Source organism: Strongylocentrotus purpuratus, unplaced genomic scaffold (assembly GCF_000002235.5).
Source record: "Strongylocentrotus purpuratus isolate Spur 01 unplaced genomic scaffold, Spur_5.0 spur5_scaffold_17, whole genome shotgun sequence".
Taxonomy (NCBI): Eukaryota; Metazoa; Echinodermata; class Echinoidea; order Camarodonta; family Strongylocentrotidae; genus Strongylocentrotus; species Strongylocentrotus purpuratus.
In genome coordinates, this window is record NW_022145602.1 from 8,440,158 (window position 1) to 8,463,900 (window position 23,743).

At 38.3% G+C, this 23,743-nt stretch overlaps 1 protein-coding gene across 2 annotated transcripts in view; it reads left to right on the forward strand.

Moving 5' to 3' along the window:
* Positions 1-23,743, forward strand: part of LOC105443116 — a 61,657-nt gene that overhangs the window by 12,043 nt on the left and 25,871 nt on the right. Inside the window, exons 2-4 of one of the 2 annotated variants that reach the window (XM_030988626.1) lie at positions 3,733-3,808; positions 11,213-11,470; positions 15,761-17,062. In XM_030988626.1, the coding sequence (XP_030844486.1) occupies positions 3,733-3,808; positions 11,213-11,470; positions 15,761-17,062 (1,636 nt within the window). The remainder of the gene's footprint in view (positions 1-3,732; positions 3,809-11,212; positions 11,471-15,760; positions 17,063-23,743) is intronic. The other variant, XM_030988627.1, reaches the window with a different exon arrangement.

Here is a 23,743-nt window from a genome sequence, read left to right on the forward strand (position 1 = left end):
TTCTTCCATAAAAATAGACATAAAACAGGCTTCTAAAAATCTTTCAACACTTAATGTTCGGAATGGTATATAGAGCCAATTCACGATTTACATCCACCTTAAATTTAAAGATATAGACCAGTAGTTGTAATATTGCGTTTCAAGGAATTCGGGTGCAAAATATGCATTCAATATTGTTTAAATATTGCCTTCAGAGGTTTACATGGCAATACTTCAACCTCAATTCGCAAAAAAGCAGAATTATGTTCAATGTTGAAGTGCATTCGCGATATCTATCCAGGTCGGATCAATATGATAATATATCAATTGGTAGGCGGTTTCCTGGCAACATTTGTATCATCACATATTAGTAAAACATATTCTTTCACATGATTGGTAATAAGAGGTTCCATTAGATTTTTTGACAGGGGGGAGGGCGTTTCCAAAACTGTTCTATACCTTTAATTAAGTTATAATAAAATAGTTGGGAGAATTAAGGCGTCGATCACATCAGTTTTTCCCAATTGATAAGTCTGGAATGGTATATAGAGCCTATTCATTGCTTTGTGACGATTTACATTCACCTAAAATGTAAATAAATTGTAATAATATAGTTGGGAGAATTAAAGAAACGATCAAATCAGTTTTTCCCAATTTGTATCATTAATAATGGTCTGTTTTCACTCAAACTCTCAGATTATCTTTGATTGTACATCTAGCATTGAAGTCACTACCATAGCACCATTTACTGTCATCTGAACAATGCTACCAAGTCCCTTTAAAGATAAAGTTGGGTTCTGGTCATGCGATTGCATTGTGAAAGAAACTGTGTGGATGCGATCAGAAAAGGTTGATCATCTAGCATATAAGTATAAAGTATTGGTATCACGCTACTGCAATTAGGTTCTGGAATCATCAAAATGATAAGAAATTTGGCCCAGTCTCTGTAAAGTTTCAAGCACTGTACACCGAAATATGTATATAGGGCTACACGAACATGTGGTATTACAATCCGTCCCGACTGTTATATTGCCATATTTAGAATATGAATGCATTTGAAGAGCCATGCTTTTCAGGAAACATTGTTTGTTTGATGTTATTCCACACTCCCATAAAACAACGATAACGTTTAAAAATTATTGTTCACCTCTTCCCAGAACTCAACCTTCTCTTTAAGGTTCCTTAATAAGCGGGGATCCTTAGGATGAACCTTACTTATCTCTCGCAAATGATATAAGGCGTTACACCAAGAGGTAATTTATATTGTCGATACTTTGAATTGTGTGCATACAGTTTCACTGTTGACTGTTGTAATGACGCTCGAAGTGAAGTCATCGAAACTCAGAGAACCATTTCCTCTTTCGGATTCATCAACACTTCTTAAGATTCTTATTTTCTGGAAAGATGGTGTAAAAACATTATGCCTACGTTTCCTGAACTAAACCGATATGAAAGCGAGAGATTTATGATCCTGATATAATACTGTGTACATAACAAGTTACAGCCTCTTAGTATTGTCATGGTTTTCCTGATATTTGTTTTGGCCTGCCGCAGTTGTTACACCCATTTTCTGTTATATACGTTGTTTCGTCCCTATAGATAGACACTACGTCATTGGTGCCGCAGGGATATTGCTAATAGTTTGACTGAAATTGTGTTTCTTAGTACAGGGGGACTGAACGAGATATAAAGTTGAAGAGAGAGAGGGGGAGAGGGGAGGGAGAGAGAGAGCCGGAGGGGGGGGGGGGCGAGAGAAAAGGTAGAGGCGGAACAAACAAGATATGAGATAAAGAAGGGGGAGGGAGAAAGAAAGAGGGAGAGAGAAATAGAAAGGCAGAGAGAGAGAGAGAGAGAAGGGGATATATATAGACGGAACAAACGAGATATGAGATAGATAAAGAAGGGAGGGAGAGAAAAAGATATAAAGGGAGAAAGAGAGAGAGAGAGAGAGAGAGGGAGAAAGAAATAGAAAGAGAGAGAGAGAAGGATAAAAAGAGAAAGACAGAGCGAGAGGGGAGAGAGAAATAGAAAGAGGGAGAGAGAGAGAGAAGGATATAAAAGAGTGAGAGAAGGGGGTAGAGGGGCATGAACAAGAGATAAGCTAGATAGAGAGAAGAGAGAGAGAGAAAGAGAGAGAGATACGGAGGGGGTGAAAGCATCTTGCTATAATTATCAACGAAATCTTCCACTATTGTTGTAGGGATATGATTCCTGTGCCTTGCATTAATAGTAAATGAAAATTATAATTTGTAAGATTGCTACTATACGAACGAACACTAATTACACAGAAACCTGCAAACGTAATCAGTTATCTTTGAAGATTTTAACCCGTTACCTTTAGGAGCCAGGTGATCACTCTATTGGCTCTATGGGAATTAAAGAATTTAGTAGTAAACGGGTAAATTGCACAACCCCAACACAATTTTACTATGGTCCGTGAAAATGCGGGGGAGGGTTGAGGGCGTAAACTAACACAATAATCTTTATGATTTCCATATAAGGGATTTGACCAAAAAAAACACACTAGTTCCCTATACGTGCGTTAATATCTTTTTATCTACAGCACCGACACAATGCGATGCAAATAAGGAACAGGATCCTTATTATTTTCATATTTTCTTCCAATTTTTTTCCATTTTTATTTTCTAAATTGGAGGGATCTAGAGTCAGTCATGCGAGAGTCGGGGCGAGAGTCAACTGTTTACGTTGGAAGTCGCAAGAAAGATATAAACATTGTTTTCTGATTATTTATTTATATGTAAAGGCCATCACAGATGGAGGCATATTGCTTTGGACGATGATCCTTAGCCTTGTCTCGTGCACTTTTTCTTTTGTTTCAATTTAGAAATTAGAGGGAAGTAGTGGCATGCGAGTAGCAATTATTTAAGTGATAAAGTCAGAAGAAATATATAAACAGACCATTTTACTATACTTTCTGTATGCCATAACGGATATAAGAACCACCGCGGATTTCAAATCACTCATTTATCATTTGTCTACGGACATCCGAAATCAATCCATTAGTGAGAATCCATACCGGGCTCCGGATCACGTGGTGTCTTCTCCGTGTGACGTAACAATAGGCGGTGATTCATGACGTGTGGGTCACGTCGGTGTAAATATTTACGAAAGGTATCAGCGGTTATTAAAGGAGAGTTTGTAATCAAAACCGGGCGTTAAACTTATGAAAGTGGAACCACGTAAAAACGTGCCAAAGATTTTCAGATGTACAGAAACGAGTGATATGCACATTGATGTTGTCATGGAAATTTACTGTTGGTATTAAGACAGACAAGAAGAAAGAAAATATGGGGAAAAGGGAGTGAAATAGGCGAGAAATGTCAGTGTATACACCTGACTTAGTACAATACAGGTTTATCCATTAGAGTGCAGTACATTTAGGCTGCCATTCAGCCACAAAATATTTTAAAGATTAGTAAATGTTTTAAAAAAATGTGACATACGGATTTCAAAAACAGGGCCACAAGGCTATCACAATTGTGAATTAAGCCAGATCTAAAGTTTGGTTAAGACGAAATTACAAGAACAAGCAAACAAACCCCAAAATACATGTTCCGAGATCTTATTATCTCAGGCTGAACTGTTGGCAAAGGCAAGAGTTTTGATAATATTCATTATTTCTACCTATGATCTCAATCTATAAATATTCGATGAAATACTTCATTTTAAAATAATTATACTCGCCTTTCGTTCATAAAACTACAATAGAACTCTGTTTATTCTTATTTTCAGATCTTAATTGGACTGGGGGCGTGCGACGAAGACAATTGTGAAACCAGTTCCGGCTCTAATAGTGAAGAAGGTGAAAGTAAGTTGAAAAGTTTAAATATTATAGTATCTATCAGCTGAATTACCCAAATGATATGAAATCGTCAATGTATTTGAGACTTGGGCATCATGTCGTGAAACCGTCATAATTACAAATGTGTTACCATCTTATTGAAACGCGTGTTAATATAAATACACGCGTTTCCATGTAAAGCGCAAAGAGACTTTGAAAATAGTATAGTATTAATGACTGCTTTGAGAGAAATAGTTGTTTTATTACGCTCAAGGGAAGGTTAGAATTGTGCTATTACCCGAGGCGTGCCGAGGGGAATAGCCCAATTGTAACCTTCCCGAGAGCGTATGAAAACAACTATTTCTCGAATATTAAAGCAGTCATTAATACTTTTATATGCCGAAAAAAAATAGACTAAAAAATAAAAAATAAAAAATATTTTACATTTTTGTCGAAGACGGGATTCGAACTCTTACGTACAACAAGAGCAGTATCGAAACCAACGCTTAGACCACTCGGCTATCGCGGCGCCGTTAACATGCTAGGCAGTTTTCTCCGATATATACATTAAAATGAATTGAAAACGGCTCCGCGTGAGGGATGCTTCGCAAAAGCTCCATGAAACGGACCCTTCTTTTACTTTTGCAATGCATATTGGCACGAACTTAGATCAAGATCTATCGGCAGATGTTGGTTTTTGTTTTTGAGAGTTAATTTTCGTCTTCATGTCAACAATGCAAGATAAAATTGTCGGTAAGATCGATCGAGATTCAATTGTATTGAAATTGCCGACCAATTTTTCGCACACGTATGGTATCCTCCATCGCTCAAACCATTTTTTAACATGTAAACCTATGGGGTAACCATGGAGACTGACCTATTTTTTTAATAACCATGGTTATTAAAAATATTGAAATGTTTTATGCATGGTTACCGGGAATTTTACAGGAACAGTTGAAGTTTATGAATGCAATTCGACCAATCAGATGGCTGGATTTCTTAAGTGAGGTATAAAATGCGCTATATAATAATCTACTATAAGAAATTATTGTTATTATTTTTTTTTTATTTAAAAAAAAAAAAAATTATTATTATTATCATCATCATCATCATCATCATCATTATTATTATGTCGGGTTCATAAATCGTTGCGACTGATTCGAATTAATATCAACTTAAAATTGATCGCACGTCTGTTTTTTAGCATAGGCCTATTGTAAATTTGCGATCGATAGGGGTAAATTGGTCCTAATTTCTAAGACGGGTGATGAGCTACACAAGTAATATGGCTCCTAAAGCGAAGCTATGTTTAGGGGGTGCGGTAAATTATGATCACATTCTCTCTCGGTGGAGTCAGTGTATACATTTTCAAACGTGTATACGATTCTTCTCTCCCGCAACCCCGCAACATTTGCTATGTAAGGAACCTTATCCATGGTTTAACTGAGAATTGAAAACTGCCATCTTTAAAGCTGGATCCAATTGCATTTGTATATTATGAAAAAACAAGCAACAGACGAGCAGACAAATAGATCCCAAAACGTTATTTTTTTATTTTATTAAACATACTAATTTATCTACAAATCATAACATAAATACGTAGGATACCTCACAAATCGAATACCAAAGAAAAGGTTCATTTCAAACCAAAAGAATATATGGTTATCAAAACAATAGCATATTTCAAACAATATGAATATCACAACGAACGTTTTACTTCAACGAAATTAGATTTCAAAACAAGAGTACATTCAATTTATTCAATTTCAGGTCCTGTGAGTCCGGCTTTGCCAATGTGGAGTGAACACCCCTCCCTACATGAGCAAACAAGACAAGGCATGTCCTGATATGTAAACAGCAGAAAAAGAAAAAAAAAAGTGGACACGATTTTTAAATAAATATTTAGCCTAAACAATTTTTCATAATATGAAAATCAACCTTAATCCTGATATGTAATTGGCACCATACCATTCATACATGATTCAGTATAACTATTTAACCATGAATGAGCCCCTGAAAGAAAATTACACAAATTGGGCACTTGGTCATTGCAATGATGACGAGCATTGGAGGTATCCTCCGGCTCGTCCGCGATTCTGGGTGGAGAGGAGAGGCATCTTGATCTTGCTTGTCAAAACCATGCAGTCCTGAGACTACAGTAGACATCCAAAGCTCAATCCTCTTCATTGTCATTTCTCATTCTTTGTTTTCATTGTTGATCATTAATGTATTACAGATGCACATGTTCATCAACATTTGTATGACTGCTTGCTTTATTTTTGCAATTTCTTTAATCAAACCTTCTAACGGTTCAATGAATGTGCCCATCCAAGATCAAAACTTAATCTTAATTGTTGTTGGTAGAGTGTTAATTTAATATAAATTTCAAAAAAAAAATGTAGTGACGGTTTGCCTAAAAATGTAAACAATGCAAAGTGTCCACTTTCTTTATTTGCTGAGTGTAATATCACTTTTACTTTACCACTCACTTCACGAGGACATACACATTCATCAGTCACTGTTCCCACGAACAAAAACCGCACATGGCACTTGAATGTGTATTTATTTGTATACAATATGACATTTTGTTTACCTGAATATTTTCATATCATGAAAGAAAGAAATAAGCATTTTATGAACCTTTCAATTTAAATGATTTAATGATGTACATATAAAAAGCGAAATAAGTATAAGTATTTACACATGTATAAAGCCTCGGTCACAAATGCCATTACGAACTGCTACGAACGCCGTACGAACGATTTTCAGACAATGGAAATTCGGGAAGACAATGGAAAAACATGGAGATTCGTACGAAATTATCGTTCGTACGAACCTTTGTGACCGTAGCATTAGAAGACGAGCTGGCTCAGTCGGTAAAGCGTCCGTCTGTCGAAAGCCTCGGTCACAAATGCCTTTACGAACTCCTACGAACGCCGTACGAACGATTTTCAGACGATGGAAATTCGGGAAGACAATGGAAAAATAGAGAGATTCGTACGAAATTATCGTTCGTACGAACCTTTGTGACCGTAGCAGAACCAAAGATCCCGGAATCGACTCCCACCCAGGCGGATGACTGAAGCCTGCGTTGTGTGTTAACGTGCCCCTTCCCTTGTTCATAGACGCAGGTTATGTCAGGTGGAAAACACTCCGTCCCTCGGATAGGACATTACATGGAGGCCCCGTGTAGAGAAGAGTCACTACCTTTGCACGTTAAGAACCCACTGCACTATTCGTATAAGAGTAGGGGGAAACCCAGGTGCAGTGGTCCACCTGCACACACCCCCAGTATAGTACGATAATACTCTGTACTCAAAAGGAAGAAAATATCAACATTATTATATTATGTTATGATTACTATAATGTGTTAAACATTACATTTAATTATGTTAAAACAATGCAAATTGTATTCTCATTTGTATATTTGATTATTCTCGCGATATTAATGATTTGCGTCATTTAACCCTACATAAATCATGTACAGTGCGTAGTGTTTTTTTAATATTGCGTTACATTAGAAATACTGTGATAATATTATTGTCTCAGATCGCGTTCCAGGTTGCTGATTTTAGTTTGAATTAAACTTGTTACGTGGGTGTAGAAGTAATACAAATTGTGAACAATTCTTCTTTCCTGTGTAAAACGAAAGCAGGTTCAGGTATTTCGCCGTCTCCAACAATTGGAAAGTGCAGATATACCACCACCCCTGATCCTCACACACCATTCCCAACGAAAAGAGGCATGTCGTGAGAAATTTTCTAACTTTTCAATTTCACTCACGTCTCAAAAGAAGGGAAAAAGACGTCGCAATCGGCTTATACCATAAGGGTGGGTAGCGTCGCGTCGCGGCGCGTTGACTTGAACGCGACCATTCGTCCAAAGCCCCCCCGGTTTGACCGAAAGGGTGCGTTGGGAGTGTCGCGTCGCGTCGCGTTAACTTGAACGCTACCATTCGTTCAAAGCCCCCCCCCCCCCCGGTATGGCCGAAAGGGTGTGTTAAAAATATTTTAAAAGTATTTAAAAAATAATAATCTTGTAAATCAAGGGTATCGAATAAGAAATTAACCACGTTTGAATTATATTTGGCATCTGTCACCCCCCCCCCCTCCCCCATCACTACGCCAATGTTTTAGGTTTGTTGGCGGGATTAATCGCAACTGTTCCCTTCTTTTTACCCTTTTCTTTTCCTTGTCCTCTTTTTTGTTCCCTTTTAGCTCTCCTCTTTACCTTTCCCTTCCCCCATTTTTTGTGGGGAGGGGGGGGGGGGCGCCCCTTCTTTTCTTCTTTCTATTTTCCCTTCCCTTTCTCTCCTCTTTTTCTTTCCCTTTCCTTCCTTCTCTCTTATTTTTTGATGGGGGGGGGGGGGGGGGTAACAGCTGGGAGGCAAGGCCCTTTCGGCCCCTCCCCCTCGATCTCCTTTCCCCCCTTTTTTCTTATCGTAGCTGATCTCCCCTACCTTTCCTTTTTCTTTACTTTTCTCTCCTATTTTCCTTCTCTCTGTTTTAGGTTTGCTGGGGAATAGGCCTTTCGCCCCCCCCCCCCCCCCCCGATCCACAAGTTGTTGGCGGGATTAATCGCAACTGTTCTCCCCTTCTTTTTACTCTTTTCTTTTCTTCTTCCTCTTTTTTTGATGGGGGGGGGGGGGATGCCAAATATAATTCAAACGTGGTTTATTTCTTATTCGATACCCTTGATTTACAAGGTTATTATTTTTTAAATACTTTTTAAATATTTTTAACACACCCTTTCGGCCATACCGGGGGGGGGGGGGGGCTTTGGACGAATGGTAGCGTTCAAGTTAACGCGACGCGACGCGACACTCCCAATGCACCCTTTCGGTCAAACCGGGGGGGGGGGGCTTTGGACGAATGGTCGCGTTCAAGTCAACGCGCCGCGACGCGACGCTACCCACCCTTATGGCATAAGCCGTCGCAATCAATGTTCATTTCCAACGCTTCACATTATTATAACACATTGCATCAAATATGACAGAAAAAAGCACGATATTTATTTTTGTTAAAATCCTAAAATGTATTATGGGCCAACGCGATAGATAGAGAAATAAGTGGTAATGAAGAAAAAAAATCCCCATCGAGAAAATTTACTTTCGACAATACACACTAACTTGATCTTCTTTTATAAGGGAGTTTACAGATAGCACATGGTACAAATGACCCCAAATATCCACAGATCTTTTACACATGGAGAAGTTCCACTTTGAGCATCTTAGAATAATAACTGCCAAAGTCCTAGATGTGCTTCATGAATACCTTTTGTTTGCCCTCTTGAAAAGAATATTTTCACCTGTTTATCTTAGAATGTACTGTTGGTGCATAAATGAATAATGTTACATAACTTTCATGAGCGCATATCCAGTATTCATCTCTGTGGGCTTTACCTTTTTGGTAAAAATGACCTTTATCTGCTCATGCTCAGACTGCAACCGTAAATGCATGACCATCTATTGTTTTCATGTGTGTACGTTTGTACGTGTGTGTGTGTGTGTGTGTGACTTGTTGCGTGAGTGTTTTAGTGTACTGCTCCTTCTTTTTACACCCTGAAATCAAATTCAAACTCGAGATAAATCAAATATTGGCCGCACTTTGACACCTTTGCTGCTCTTGTTACTAACGTTAAACCTGCTCAGAATAGAGTACTGAAGTACGGACGTTATATTCGCTCGCCGTCCAGGTTACTGGTTCTAAACAACAAAGCCTGCACATGAGGTTCACCGCGAAATCATTCAAGCGACGGGCTGCAGCAGGGCGAACTCAATGGGAACTTTTAGATTTGCACGCCGACGTAGTAGACTGCTATGTGTGACATCCTTTTATGGCACTGCCGGGCAGCGTCATTTTTTTCTGCGGCACAGATTGGGGCTTTCTTTTTAAAAGAGGTCTTGATTTAATCCTAACCCTAACCCTAACCCTAAACTTCCCATAGGCTCAACACGCACCTAACCCCAATCTATGCCGCCGAAAAAATAACGCTGCCGGGCACTGCCGGTGCATTAAAAGGACGTCACACTGCCTTAATAAAATGTTGTCACACGTAGCAGTCCACTATGTCGGCGTGCAAATCTAAAAGTTCCAATTGTTTGTGGTTAGTGTGATCACGACACCATTGTTTAGCTCAAAATTGTTTGGAACCAGCAACCTTGAAAACCTGATCAGTATGACGTCATATTTCGGTACTCTATTGACCGCGGTTTACTAAAATGTTCAAATTTCTTGGGGACCTAGTAACGAGTTTTTTTACATGAATGAACTATTATACTCGGAATACAGTCTGGATATATTACTTGTTGCTATGTCGGGCAAACCTCGACAAAGCTTTCAGGTCGTCAAAAAAAAACCTTTGTTTAACAAGTATGCATATCATTTGAGTATGTTAGTAAACTGGTCTATTGAACGCTGTATGTCACGAAAGCGTTTCAAAAGGTGAAAGAGAATAAAATTGGTAGCGCACAAGATTTACAGATTATTTCACGACGCCCTATCGTATTTTGTATTGCATTACTCGAGATAGTACTATAAATGTGCATGTAATTAGTCTTCAATATGACATTTTCATTTTCTCTTTTGTTTTATGTATTATATATGATTTGAAATTGGCTTGTTATAAAAAAAAAAACATCAACAAAAAGCTTTGCGCTCAAAAGATTTGTATTTCTTTTATTTCTATATTACTTGTTTGTTTACCTGCTTATTCCATCACATGAACTCTTTATTTACCTGCTTGCAACAACACTCAAATTCATTGAATTTCTTTTGAGTACTTGTATAGAAAGACCACCTGTCTATAAAGATCACATCTTATGTTTCCGTTGAACAGAGTGTATCATTGAAACATTATCTTTCTTGAGTGGTCTTTATAAACAGGTTCGACTGCATAACTTTATCCATTTCTTGATAAACAATATATGACTATGACAATGCAACTAACCCTCTCTAATTGCTCGTTTGCCAAATGTGGAACGAGTTCATCTTACAACAACAAAATAGGTTGAGTACTGGTAAAGATGACCAAAAACAAATTGTGAGCCTTTTCATTCTTTAATGTCAGTTTGTAAGAATATCATAGAAGAAATGTCTCCTATAAAGTATTACTCTTGAAAAAACGCACTAATAATTATTCGAAATAGGACAACAGTTCCTGTAAGGCAATACGAACTCAATTTTTATCCTGATTATGAACAATTATGAAAGCTGTGTTGAATTTGACATATAAACCTATTTGCTCTGCCAAAATAAATATCTTGCGTATATGTTTTATCTTCTCATGCTATTGAAATGAATCAGTACGAAATGTAATCCAAAGGTATTATATTGAGTTAGTAACTAGACGAACAATCTAGCAGTTGGCCAAAGTCATGTAGAAGAAATCCACATAATTAAAAACTCTTTTTATCATTTTTTTCTGATTCAGGAACTAAAAATATTACGCTTAACTGCGGTAGAGATTTCATCAACTTAGGTACTGTTGTCTACTGCAGGACTGACACAGCAGCATGCTCAGACGCTGCGATGGCTGATTCCGCCTGGGAATGCGGTGGCGCAAATGTGACGGATCTTGTACGTGAACGTTGCGACGATGAAACGACGTGTATGGTTGAGTTACCAAATTCACTCGGAGATCCGTGTCCTGCTATCTACAATTATACGAACGTCACATATTCCTGTAAAGGTAATGGGTCATACCAACAAATATATTCTCCTGGGGTCGTTTCACAAAGCCTTTTTCGATGGCAAATGACACAAATCAGTGACAAATCTGCTGATGACCAATCAGAAGCAAGGATTTCAGTAGCTTATAACAAAAACTGTCATTTGTCACTGATGGCAAGTTTGTGAAATGCCCCCCTGGTCTGGAGGTTTATTCCTCTTTTCCACGTTTCTCAATTTTCTGTAAAACTAAAAGCAGTTGCACACGATGTGTCAGTTCACTTTCGTTATTATCATCATTTTCATCATTACCTCCGATTCCAATACTCCCCCCCCCCTCTTTGTAATTATCTACGTTGCTAGTTACAGACGATGCGTTAATACGCTTGCGTTACTACATGCGCTAATACAGCCCCTGGCAGTTGCACCCAAATCGTCATTTAAATTGCGTCATTACTTGAGATAATACAGCCTCAAACTCTTGCACATGAGGCGTCAAGCGATTGCGTCAACAGGGACTTTTAGATTCGCACGAAAACAATGAGGATTGCTACGATCGACGTCCTTTTAATGCACTGCCTTGAATGGACGTCACACGTATCAGTCCATGCAGATCTAAAAGTCCCTAATATATGCCCTTATAGAGCCTTTACTAGGTGCAAACGAGACGTCAATTCGATGGCGTTTAACTGCGCTTTATTATAGCCTCCGAAGACAAATAATTTATGTGAGGTCAGAGCCTCTGTCCGAAGCATAGCTTATTTGCACTCTTTTTATTCCAAGTCGTTCTGACATGGCGCTTTAAGGCTGCAGATTCCGCTGACGCTACAAGGATTACACAACTATTTCACTGACGCTTCAAAACTTTCATAGGTCGCCGACGCTTCAAGGATTGTACAACTATGTTGCTGACGCTTCAAAGACTACATAGGTCGCTGACGCTTCAAAAATTGCATAGGTCGCATATGCATCAAAGATTGCAAACTGTCGCTGACGCTTCAAAAACTGCATATGTCGCTGACGCTTCAAAACTTGCATACGTCGCCTATGCATCAAAGATTTCATAACTGTCGCTGACGCTTCAAAAGCTGAATAATTATGTAGCTGACGCTTCACAGAGTGCATTAGCACGTCGGTGACAATGTTCAATGTCAGACATAATTTTAGTGCATTAGTGTATGCTGTTTTTTCTATTTCAGGTATCAATGTTTTCTTCCCAGGAAACCAGTTTACTTACATATTTAAAGTTAGGGATGTTCCTTTCCTGGGGACCAAGTGACGACTTATTCCATTAACATGTTACCTGTCGCTATGCTATGCAAGCCTCAAGCAAGCTTTTTAGTTGTCAAGGATAACCTTTTTTTCGTAAAAGTATGCATTACATTTAAATATGTTAGTAAACCGTTCTCTTGGTTCTTGGTTTCTATCTCGGTATTATAGTTCCTTCTACCTTTCCAGCTCGCATGTCTTTCACGATTTGTTTTGTATGATAAAAGTAGTTTGTCTTGCTTTCTTTGACTCGTCCTATTAGGACCATGGCTTTTCATTCTTTTTCTATCATGCTCATACACCCACGTTTCGAATGACGTGGTTGTCTTTCCTACAGCCTTGGCTCTTCTCCACGTTTTAGCACCATACAGCAAACATTAGCTTAGCAACTTTAAAGGTAATACAAAGTTTTGGTATGGGGTCATGAATTTGGTTCAAATGAACATATTGGAAACATATGCGATCCTACAATATTCAGTGATCATTATCGCAGTTAAAATCGAGTCTAAAGTTGTGAAATTTTAGTTAATAAACTCTTTATGCTGTATAGCTCCCTCTCAAGGTCAATATATTAATTAAGCTTTAAAACAATGTTTCTTGACTAAAATCGACCAATTAGCTATTCACGTTTGGAAATTATATATCACAATTACATATTCTGAGATTTTTATGGTCGCAGCTACCATTGTACGGCCGTAGTCGCTATTCGAAATTTATCAAAATTTACCGGGAGCACCGGTAAATTTTTATATTCAATTTTTCTCGAAAGCAGAAGTGATTTAGGGGCTAAATTTGTTAGTGCTTATAATACATCCGCAGGGGCATCCAAATATATTAAAATTGTAAAGAATCACTATCCACCCTTTTTTCAAAATTCCCAAAACTTTGTATTACCTTTAATTTAAATTCACATTCATTTTCACTATTATTTCAAAATATTTCAGAGCGTTTACTCTCTATCTCATCAGCGTATGCTTCATTAACTGTAAAGATAATTTGCGTTTGTTTTGTTGTTTATATTGTACTCGTGGTGGTGGTTATTGTTTTTCTTGTTCTTATTCTTGCTGTTGTGGTAAGGCTGTTTTTCCGACCTCAAACGTCTGAGGGTTCTTTATTTGTTACCCCCCCCCCTTCTATTCGAGGTTCAGCTCTCGCTGCAAGGCCTTCCGTATGAATACATGAATTATTCACGTAATCGGGGGCAACGTATAATATGACATTTTCGTAATGTAACCAAATGTAGTACATAAGTCTTTTTGAAGTGCCTCAATACAAATTATTTCATTCATATGATAGGAATAATAGCATTCCAATAGTCAGAATGCAAATTGCATATATTAAGTGTTGCTAGGTAGGTCAAGCCACAATTTTTGTTTTACCAACGACGAACGTATGGGATACTGTCTATTGGAATACTCTTATTCTTCTCAGGTGAATGAAATAATTTGCATTGAGGTACTTCACAAAGACTTATGCATTACATTTGGTTACATTACAAAAATGGCCTATTCCTTGAATGATTCTTTATCCTATTTATGCTTGTGATATTACATAAGTCTTGTTCAGACGGACGAAAGTTACCCTAGGGTAAATGTCGTGTTAAGAGCTAGTCGAGGTAAATATGGCGACGTTTATGGCGGGCCAAGCATGCTACTATCCGTATAACTATACGACTGTACGTCTATCAAGCCGGCCAATCAGAACGCAGGAAACTGTACATCTATACAACTACACCAGTGGCGGATTCAGGGGGAACAGGGGACATGTGCCCCCCCCTCCCCCCAGTAAAAAGAAAGGGAGAAAGGGGGAAGGGGAAAAGGGAAAAGGGAGAAAAGGAGGGGGAAAAGAAAGAAAAGGAAAAGAGAAAGAAGAAGAAAAGAGGGAGGAGAGAAAAGGGAAGAGGAAAAAAGAGGGGGAAGGGAAGAAAGGGCAGAGAGAGGACAGAAAAGGCGGAAAATGAATAAAGGGGGAAGACGGAGTCGAGAAAAGGGGAAAAAGGAGAATAATGAGAAGGAAAAAGAAAGAAAGGGGATGACATTATGAGAATGTTTAATTTCTTTTACTGAGAGAAGACGGGTGTGAAGAAGAGAGAGAGAGTGGGATGTTGGTGGAGTCAGGCTCTTACCCCCCCCCCCCTCCCTCTCTCTCTCTCTCTCTCTCTCTCTTCTCTTTCATCCCCCGTTTCTTTCAGGTAATACAAACCATCAAACCAGGGCATCACATAATCCCAACATAGTAATTCTAAGTAAAATAATTAGGGACATGATTGAAATTGCCCTCATTATCCAAAAGTGAGCTAAAATGATAATTCTACCGTACGGCAAAAGGCATTCGTGAAGTAGATACCATGTCATTATCGTTGTTTGCGTGTACGAAAGGGGATGTTGGGCCAATATCACATCTAGTTTTCATACAGCTCGGAAGAGGCGAGGCTTGGATTTAAAAAGAAAGGGGAATACGTAAAGAAGAAAGAAATATATTCAGTCGTTAATTTTTATTCCTTCATGTTTTAAGCATATACCTCATATGGTGGTTGAAATAACGAAATAAACAAATCACGAAGGCGAGACACTGGTAAGGAAAAAGTGATAATTAAAGGGCGAAAGACAAAATGTATGAATCGGTAATAGCACTGTCAACATCTCAAACACGCACTTCAAAGACTAACAGTTAGGGTGACTTCATTTACAAAATGGTAGATTTGCACTTCTTAACTTATTGAAAGTGTATGTTATTGTTGAATGGTGATTTTACATTTTTAACAACTTTTAGAACGCGAGAGTTAAGCGTTGTCTTTATTTAACTACGATGCTACCTCCTTCGTTCTTTACTAATACTAATAATAGTAATAGTTGTAGTAGTCACATTATGTATAGCGCTTAATACTAGTCTTCAACGCGCTTTACATTGTACTTTTATCAGCCCGGGCATTGGATTCATTTGCTTTACACATATGATAGTGCACACGCTCCACTCCCTGGGGAGCATTCCGTAGGTTTTTCCCTGCTTTACCCCCGTTATGATTTTGTTCTCATTCCTGCAGCTTTTCCACAGAACATGACGTGGATCAGAAATTATACTTTTGGGTTTGTAGACTTTTCGGATGACTTCACGACCAGCCTAAGGATAACCCTAAATTCCGAGGAGAGGTCTTTTATCTGGGTGCCATGCCTGAAAATAAAAAGATGGTTCTCAAGACCTGGCGATGAAAATTTTAGTGTAGACGTAGAAAAGCCAATATGCAACACTATTACGGTTTTTTCCTCTGCGAACATCATCGTTCATGGGATAGTCGCTTGGCGATCGGCCATCATCACCGGAGGTTTTCTCGCTCTACCGAACGACTTTCTCGGCACGGAATACCTGATAGATGTCTACACACCAGAAATAGGTCATTCCCCCCAAGCCGCAATAACGGCCATTAGCGACAATACGAACGTAACCATCGATTGTGTTATAATTAGCTCCTGTACCATCAAAGATCGAGATGAGCTTTCTGGATATATTATTCTAAATAAGAGTGACTCAGTACTGTTGAAAACAATATCACCCAAAAACCTAGCTGGAACCCTAGTACTCGCTGATAAACCAATCTCGGTTGTTGTTGGATCGAAAAGAGTAAACATACCGATGACGTCAGATCAAGACCACGGCGTCATTATAGAACAACTGATTCCTGTCTCTAGGTGGGGGCGTGTCCATTTTGTCCCACCCTTCCATAATGCGACAAACGGATGGATAATCCGCGTTTCGGCGTTTTACCAAAACACCAACATAACCCTGTCACAATGCGGAAACGATGCTATACAACATAAGATGCTTAGCAGGCAAAAATATATTGACATCGAAGTCGCTGAAAACATGAACAATTACGTTTGCATGATAATCTCAGATATGCCGGTTCAGGTTATGCAGTACATGGAAAGTTCTTCAAGGGATCAATACGGTGATCCTAGTATGATATTGATTCCACCAACGCAAGATTTTCATGGGAATACCACATTGCGCGTTGAAAATGGTAATGATATTTTGCAATATGTAGATTTCATCACCACGGAGAGCGGGAAAGATAGTCTGAAATTGAACGAAACTACAGTCAGTAATCTCACTGGATACTGCTTCAATCTTACCGCAGATTTGCAGGCGATGTTAGGTTCAGGTCACACGCCGGTCAAAAGTTATTGCTACTTTTATCGAATGTTGGTAAATGGAGTGTACCATGTGACTCAAAGCGACCAATCAGAGACGTTTCTTGTTCGACTTTATGCTCAAACATTTACAGTTGGGGGAGCAATGCTGGCAGATTTGTCATTTCAAGAACCTGAAATGATAAACATTCCTGCATGTAAGTACCGTCATGACTCGTATTTCTTACAGAATAAGAATAGTATATCTCTTGGAAATACGTTGAGTGAATGTCGCTGAAGCTTCAAAAGCTGCACAGGTCGCATACGCATCAAAGATTGCATAACTATGTCGCTGACGCTTTAAAAAAATGGCAGAGGTCGCCTTCGCTTCAAGGATTGCACAACTATGTCGCTAACGCTTTAAAAACTGCATAGGTCGCCTATGCATCAAAGATTGCATAACTATGTCGCGGACGCTTCAAGAACTGCGTAGATCACTTACGCTTCTAAGACTACATAGGTCGCTGAAGTTTCAAAAACTGCATAGGTCGCCAATGCATCAAAGATTGCGCTGACGCTTTACAAAATAGCTTACGTCGCCTTCGATTCGAGGAATGCACAACTATAATAATAATAATAATAGCAAGTTTTTATATAGCGCTTTTCAGGACCGAAGCCCCTCTCAAAGCGCTTTACAGATATATGTCGCTGATGCTTCAACAATTGCATAGATCGCTGACGCTTCCAAGACTACATAGTTCGCTGAAGCTTCAAATACTACATAGGTCGCATATGCATCAAAGATTGCATAACTATGTCGCTGATGCTTCAAAGACTGCATAATTATGTTATTATTATTATTATTATTATTTATTCGACCATTCATATATAAAAAGCACAAATACAATACAGCATAGCAAGAGACAAGTACATAATAAGGATTAACAAGCAAAGAGATAAGGGAGCAGCAAGTGGGTCAGGGTGCACAAAAGTGAAGTTCATCACTGTTGCCCGGAGGCATGTGCCCCCATACAAGCTACTCCCAGTACATAATTACAATTCTTTACATAAAATATTGCACATGATAAAAGGAGGAAGATAACAAAATGAGATGGAATAAAAATTGCATATAAAAAGGTTAATTTAAAAAATGATTTAAAGAAAATATTTAAAAATGCTACAATGATTTACAAACAATTTATACCTCCTCAATTCTGAACATTCAGCTTAAATATAATCCTAAAAACCATTATTACATAAGTTGCATGAAATGAACATAGCATTCAAGAATATTATTCTATGAAATTGAGTATAACTGGCAAGGTACATGTAGGCATCATCCTGATCAAGAGCAGGCATGCAAGGAATTGAAAAAATATGTAATAATACAGTGTGAATTTTAATAAGCAAAGTACTGGTAGGCTTCCAAAATAAACATTATGAACAGAATGGTATATATGATATTGCAACAACAGCATATGTATATATTATTATTGAAAATGAATCTGGAAAGACTGGAAAATAAATAGAGTTCATCATAATATAACCTACAGTAAAAAAAGAATCAACACTACATGGATATACTGGATAAATTAAGATAAATTACAAGATAAAAACCTACAAACAGGAAATAGTTTAAAAGCCACATATACATGTATGTACTTAACATGATTGTATGTTATGATATATGCCTGACAGGCAATGGCATTCAGGAGAGAATTATAAGATAAGGAGCAAAGTGAGAGAACAGAAGGAGTGGGAAAGGGAGAAAGAGAGAAGAAAGCTCTAGAGAACAGAGGAAATGGGTAAAGAGGGAAGGCTCTGATAAGACACAATTCCTGTAACATGACCTAGAGAATAGAATCATATAGTGTAATTAAGTTAATGAAGTACAACAGACAAGAGAAAACAAAAGATCAAGTAACCTAATCAGGAAACAAGATTGCACTCTTCAGGGAACTTAGGAACGTAGAAGGAGAGAGAACTGCGATGTCCTTGATGTCTTTGGACAATGTGTCCCATAGTCTAGGTAGTCTTCTGGAGGGGGAAAAATAAAGGGCTTGGGTTCTAGAAGAAAGATGTCGAAAAGAAAGAACCTCCAGGCGACGTGGATTAATAAGTATGTTCTCCTGAAGAGATTCACAGTCACATAAGCCTGAAAGGCACTTATAAGCAAATGAACATAACAAGAAGTCCCTACGAAAAGAGAGTGAAGACCAGTTAAGTACCAGAAGTCGTTCATCGTACGGCATCTCACCACGCCTCTGTTTCAGCGCTAAGCGAGTCGCCGTCCGCTGAATTTTCTCGATTTGTTTAATTTGGGTTTGGGTCATCGGGTGCCAGGCCGGAATACCATATTCAAGGATTGGCAAGATGAGAGCTTTATACAATGAGAATATGGCACTAGTAGAAGCACCACGTGCAACTACTCGGATAAAACCAAGTAGACGGTTGGCCCTAGAAACAATAAAATCAATGTGGGAGTTCCAAGACAAGTCTGAGCTAATTGTAATGCCTAAGTATTGAAAAGAAGGTACAGAAGATATGCATGTGCTTCCTAAAAGATATTGGGGAGTTTGAATCCTCTTCTTCCTGGTTATATCCATGACTTTGGTCTTATTTGGGTTAAAAGACATACCATTGCTGGTAGTCCACTGTATCAACGTGTCCAAGTCTTTTTGAAGTAGGCTTTGGTCAGCATCAGAAGAGATTACACGGAATAACAAGAGATCATCTGCAAAGAGAACAACTTCAGAAAAAAGAAAAATATAAATATCATTAATGAAGAGGTTAAAGAGTTTGGGCCCCAGCACACTCCCTTGTGGAATTCCAGAAGGAACATGAAGCCAAGGAGACGAGGAACCCTGAAAGAGAACAGATTGGTAACGGTTAGAAAGGAAAGAGCAAAGCCACGTCCATAGGTTACCCTGAATATTGAACTGAGAAGATAGTTTGGCAAGAAGGGTATTGTGAGGCATTTTGTCAAATGCTTTCGACATGTCAAGAAACACTGCGTCGATTTGTGGTGGGGACCGCTTATCTAAGACAGTCGCCCACCTATGGACCACATTCACAAGCTGAGTTACACAGCTCCTCCTTCTGGTGAACCCATGCTGGTACCTGTTAAGGAGACCATATGGTTCGACATGAGTATCAATTGCCTTCACAATAACTTTCTCAAGTACTCTGCACAACACAGATGTTAATGCAACTGGTCGGTAATTGGCAATAGAGGATGTTTCACCAGTCTTAAACACTGGGGTAATATGGGCCCGTTTCCAAGAGGACGGGACAGTTCCACTGTGAAGAGATGCATTAAACAATATTGAGAGAGGGTGTGAAATTTCAAGAGCAATGTGACTGAGTACACTAGGTAATAAGCCTGTCGCTAACTCTGTTCAATATGATAGACAAAATGTCAGTGCATTTGGTGTATTTAGTTTGTTCCAGGTCTCTTTTGTTCTCTCTCCAGCTTACTTATTCACATGTATGGATGTTTCTTTCCTTGGGACCTAGGGACGACTTATCCCATAAACCTCTTATTAATGAATGAACTACAATATTTGTATTTCAGTCAACATGTATTAATTGTTGCTATGCCAGAAAAGCCTCATTCAAGTGTTTAAGTTGTCAGGAACGAACTTTGTTCGAAAAAGTATGCATTCATTTGAACATGTTAGGAAACAGTTCTCTTGGTGCTTGGTTTCTCCTGGGACGTGGTAAAGAAGGACTGGAATCAAGCCGCTCTCCTTTGACCCCATGCTCCAAGCCGCCGAAAAGTTATGCGCTAATCTGCAACTGTTGACCAGGTGGTGAGATAATAGAGCGCATGAATTTCAGGATTTAGAATTCCTACATCAGAAAATGGTATCACAGCAACTGTTCGCCGACCCTTTCAATGACTTCTCATCCATTGTTGAATGTGTAAAGAGTAGAACAAGCGAACACAAACTTGTGTAATAAAAACTTAATCATAATGTTATTGAAGATTGTAAATCATGGATCAATTCACGGGACATTAAATCATGCACAAATTAGCGCATTATCCTAAACTATTGAGTTTTTGTCAGGATGTAATTTTTCTTTTACCAACTCTGGCACACAAATTATAGGAAGGACGGAGTTCTAAACTTGAAAATTTGTTTGATGAACTATTCCCAATACAATCCTCATATAAAGTGTTTGATTTACACTGAAATTTTGCCGGTAATTAAATATTTTGTAGTAAATATAAAACTTGTGCCTGGCTTCCAAAAGTCCCCGCAGTGGAAACGCGGTTCGGAGCATGGAACTTTAAAGCCAAGTGGAATGTTACACATCCCATTGTTACGCTTTAGAACTCACGATTGAGTTTGAATAAATTACAAGAGTTTCGCCTCCTTTTTTCACCTCCCTGGTTTCTCTCTCGGTAAAGTTCCTTGTACCTTTTTAGCTCGCATGTCTTTCACGATTTTTTGTTATATGATCAAAGTGCTTCTTTGTTATTTTTCATGGTTTGGTTCCGTGATTTTCTCATCCTTTTCCTATCATACTTATACACCCACGTTTTGAATGATATGATTGTCTTTCCAACAGTCTTGGTTCCTCTCCAGGATCCAGCATTATAATTCAATAGAAAAACTGACCAAACATTAGCTTAATATCAACTTTACTTTAAAGGTAAAGACCAGTATTGGAAACGCCCCAATTTCAAAAAATGAAATGGAAGCTCTTATTACCAATCACGTGAAAGAATATGTTTTGAATATTACATGATGATAAAATTTTTGACGGGAAACCGCCTACTAATTGATATATTTGGTAAATTAGTGTATCTCTTGCCTGTTGAGAGATATGTAATGCACGTGTCGCGCACGTGTGTGTAGTCCCATATACATCTTTCTGTGTACAGTGCTTCTTACTTTATGAAGACTTGGCCAAATTTCTTAGCATTTTGATGATTCCAGAACCTTGCAGTACATCTATGCTAGATGATCAACCTTTTCTGATCGATTTCACGTTTCTTTCACAATGCAATCGCATGACCATAACTGTAAAACTGTCGTTTTAACAATTATTTCCAAATATACCAGCTAGAGGCTTACTCTCTTTCTCATCAGGTTGTGCTTTATTAACTGCAAAGTTTTTGTTTTGTTGTTCTCGTGGTGGTGGTTATTTTTTTCTTCTTGTTCTTGCTGTTGTGGTGAGTTTGGCTTTTGTCCGACCTTAAACGTTTGGGGTTTCTCCATCCCCCCCCCCTCCCCTGTGAGGTTCAGCTTTCGCTGCAAGACCCTGGAGACATGAAATACTCACGAAATTGGAGGCAATGTGCAATTCCTTTAATGATTCTTCATCCTAAAATGCTAGTGATATTATATAGTAAAAAATTAAAGAAAGGGTTGGCTTTCTTATAGCTGTAACTCCATATGTTCGTGTAGGTGTAGTGCTTTATTGGCTCTGCAGTACGAGTTATGTCCCAATAAAAGACGTTGTCCACACACCAAAAAATAGTACAGTCCTACTACGACATCAGTTTCCCGGAACGATGTCCTTCGTATTTTTGCTTGGCCTTTTGGTCGATTAAGAGTGCGTTTAACATTAAAGTTAAATAATTCTGGTTCCGGTGAACGAGGTTATGTCCGGGTGTGAAATCAATGATGGACATAGTAAGAGCACGGACCTACATAGTAGGTCCATGGTTAGAGACTTTCACAGTCCTGTGCTTCAACTGCGTTGGGTGAAGGTCATTTAATACCTAGACTTGTGGATGCCATGCCAAGAAGAAAAACATGATATAGGTGGGGTGAAAGGGGTGGGGTGGGGAGGGGGCTGTACGGTCCAGTGGACTGGGATCCGGACTGGAATGTAACTGGCCAACCCTGCTTGTTGTAGTTTAACTATTGACCTGTAATCAAAGTACGCCACCAACCTGACTTATATTAATATTTGAAAAAAACGTAACGAAAATCGATCTGAGGGCATTAAAAAAAAACTTATAGATGAAGTTGAGTTCTGTTCATATGATTGCATTGTGAAAGAAACGTTGTGGAATCGACCAGAAAAGGTTGATCATCTAGCATATAAGAATTTGTGTGTATTGCAAGGTTCTAGAATCTTCAAAATGATAAGAAATTTGGCCAAGTCTTGGTAAAGTCACAAACACTGTACACAGAAAGATGTATATGGGACTACACGAACACGTGGCGTAAACATCCTACCCCGGAGTTTTACGAAGTTATATGACATATTCAGGATATGAAGGCATTTGAAGAGCATTGCTTTTTAGGGAACATGTCTTATATGATGGTTTTCAATAGAATCAGAAAAATTAGACAAACCAATCAAAAAAAGGTTAAAGCAAAATCGGATAACAAAAATAAGAAAGCTAGGAATTTATAATGACATGACAATTTTGAAAATCACACGACAAATTAGCAACTTACTCGTGAGCCTGTCACGTCATTGCCTCACCATCCACTAACTGTTTTCTTTATATTAATAACACAAATGTTCAATTTTCCCCCTAAAATTGATTTCCTTAACCCAGCATTCACGTTATTTTAATAGTAAAAGACTATGTTTTCGTGTTGATGCATTAATATAGAGTGTTTTTTTTAATTCGGGTAAAATCCTGATTTTTTTTAATTCTAATAAATTATTTTTATGAAAATTTATAATTATATGTATGCAGTATTCCGCATGCATGCAATATGGTACGAATCATATAACTTGGGCAGAACCATGGGGAAATCAAGTTCTTGGGGTTAAAAGGGAAATTAATGGGATAAAAATATGTAAAGCAATTAATATATAGTGAGGCAATGACGTCAAAAACTGATAACATTGTTCAATAGTTTTTCATATTAAAACAAAAAATCACAACTTCCTTATTAGTGATCCGATTTTCATCAAGCTTGTTT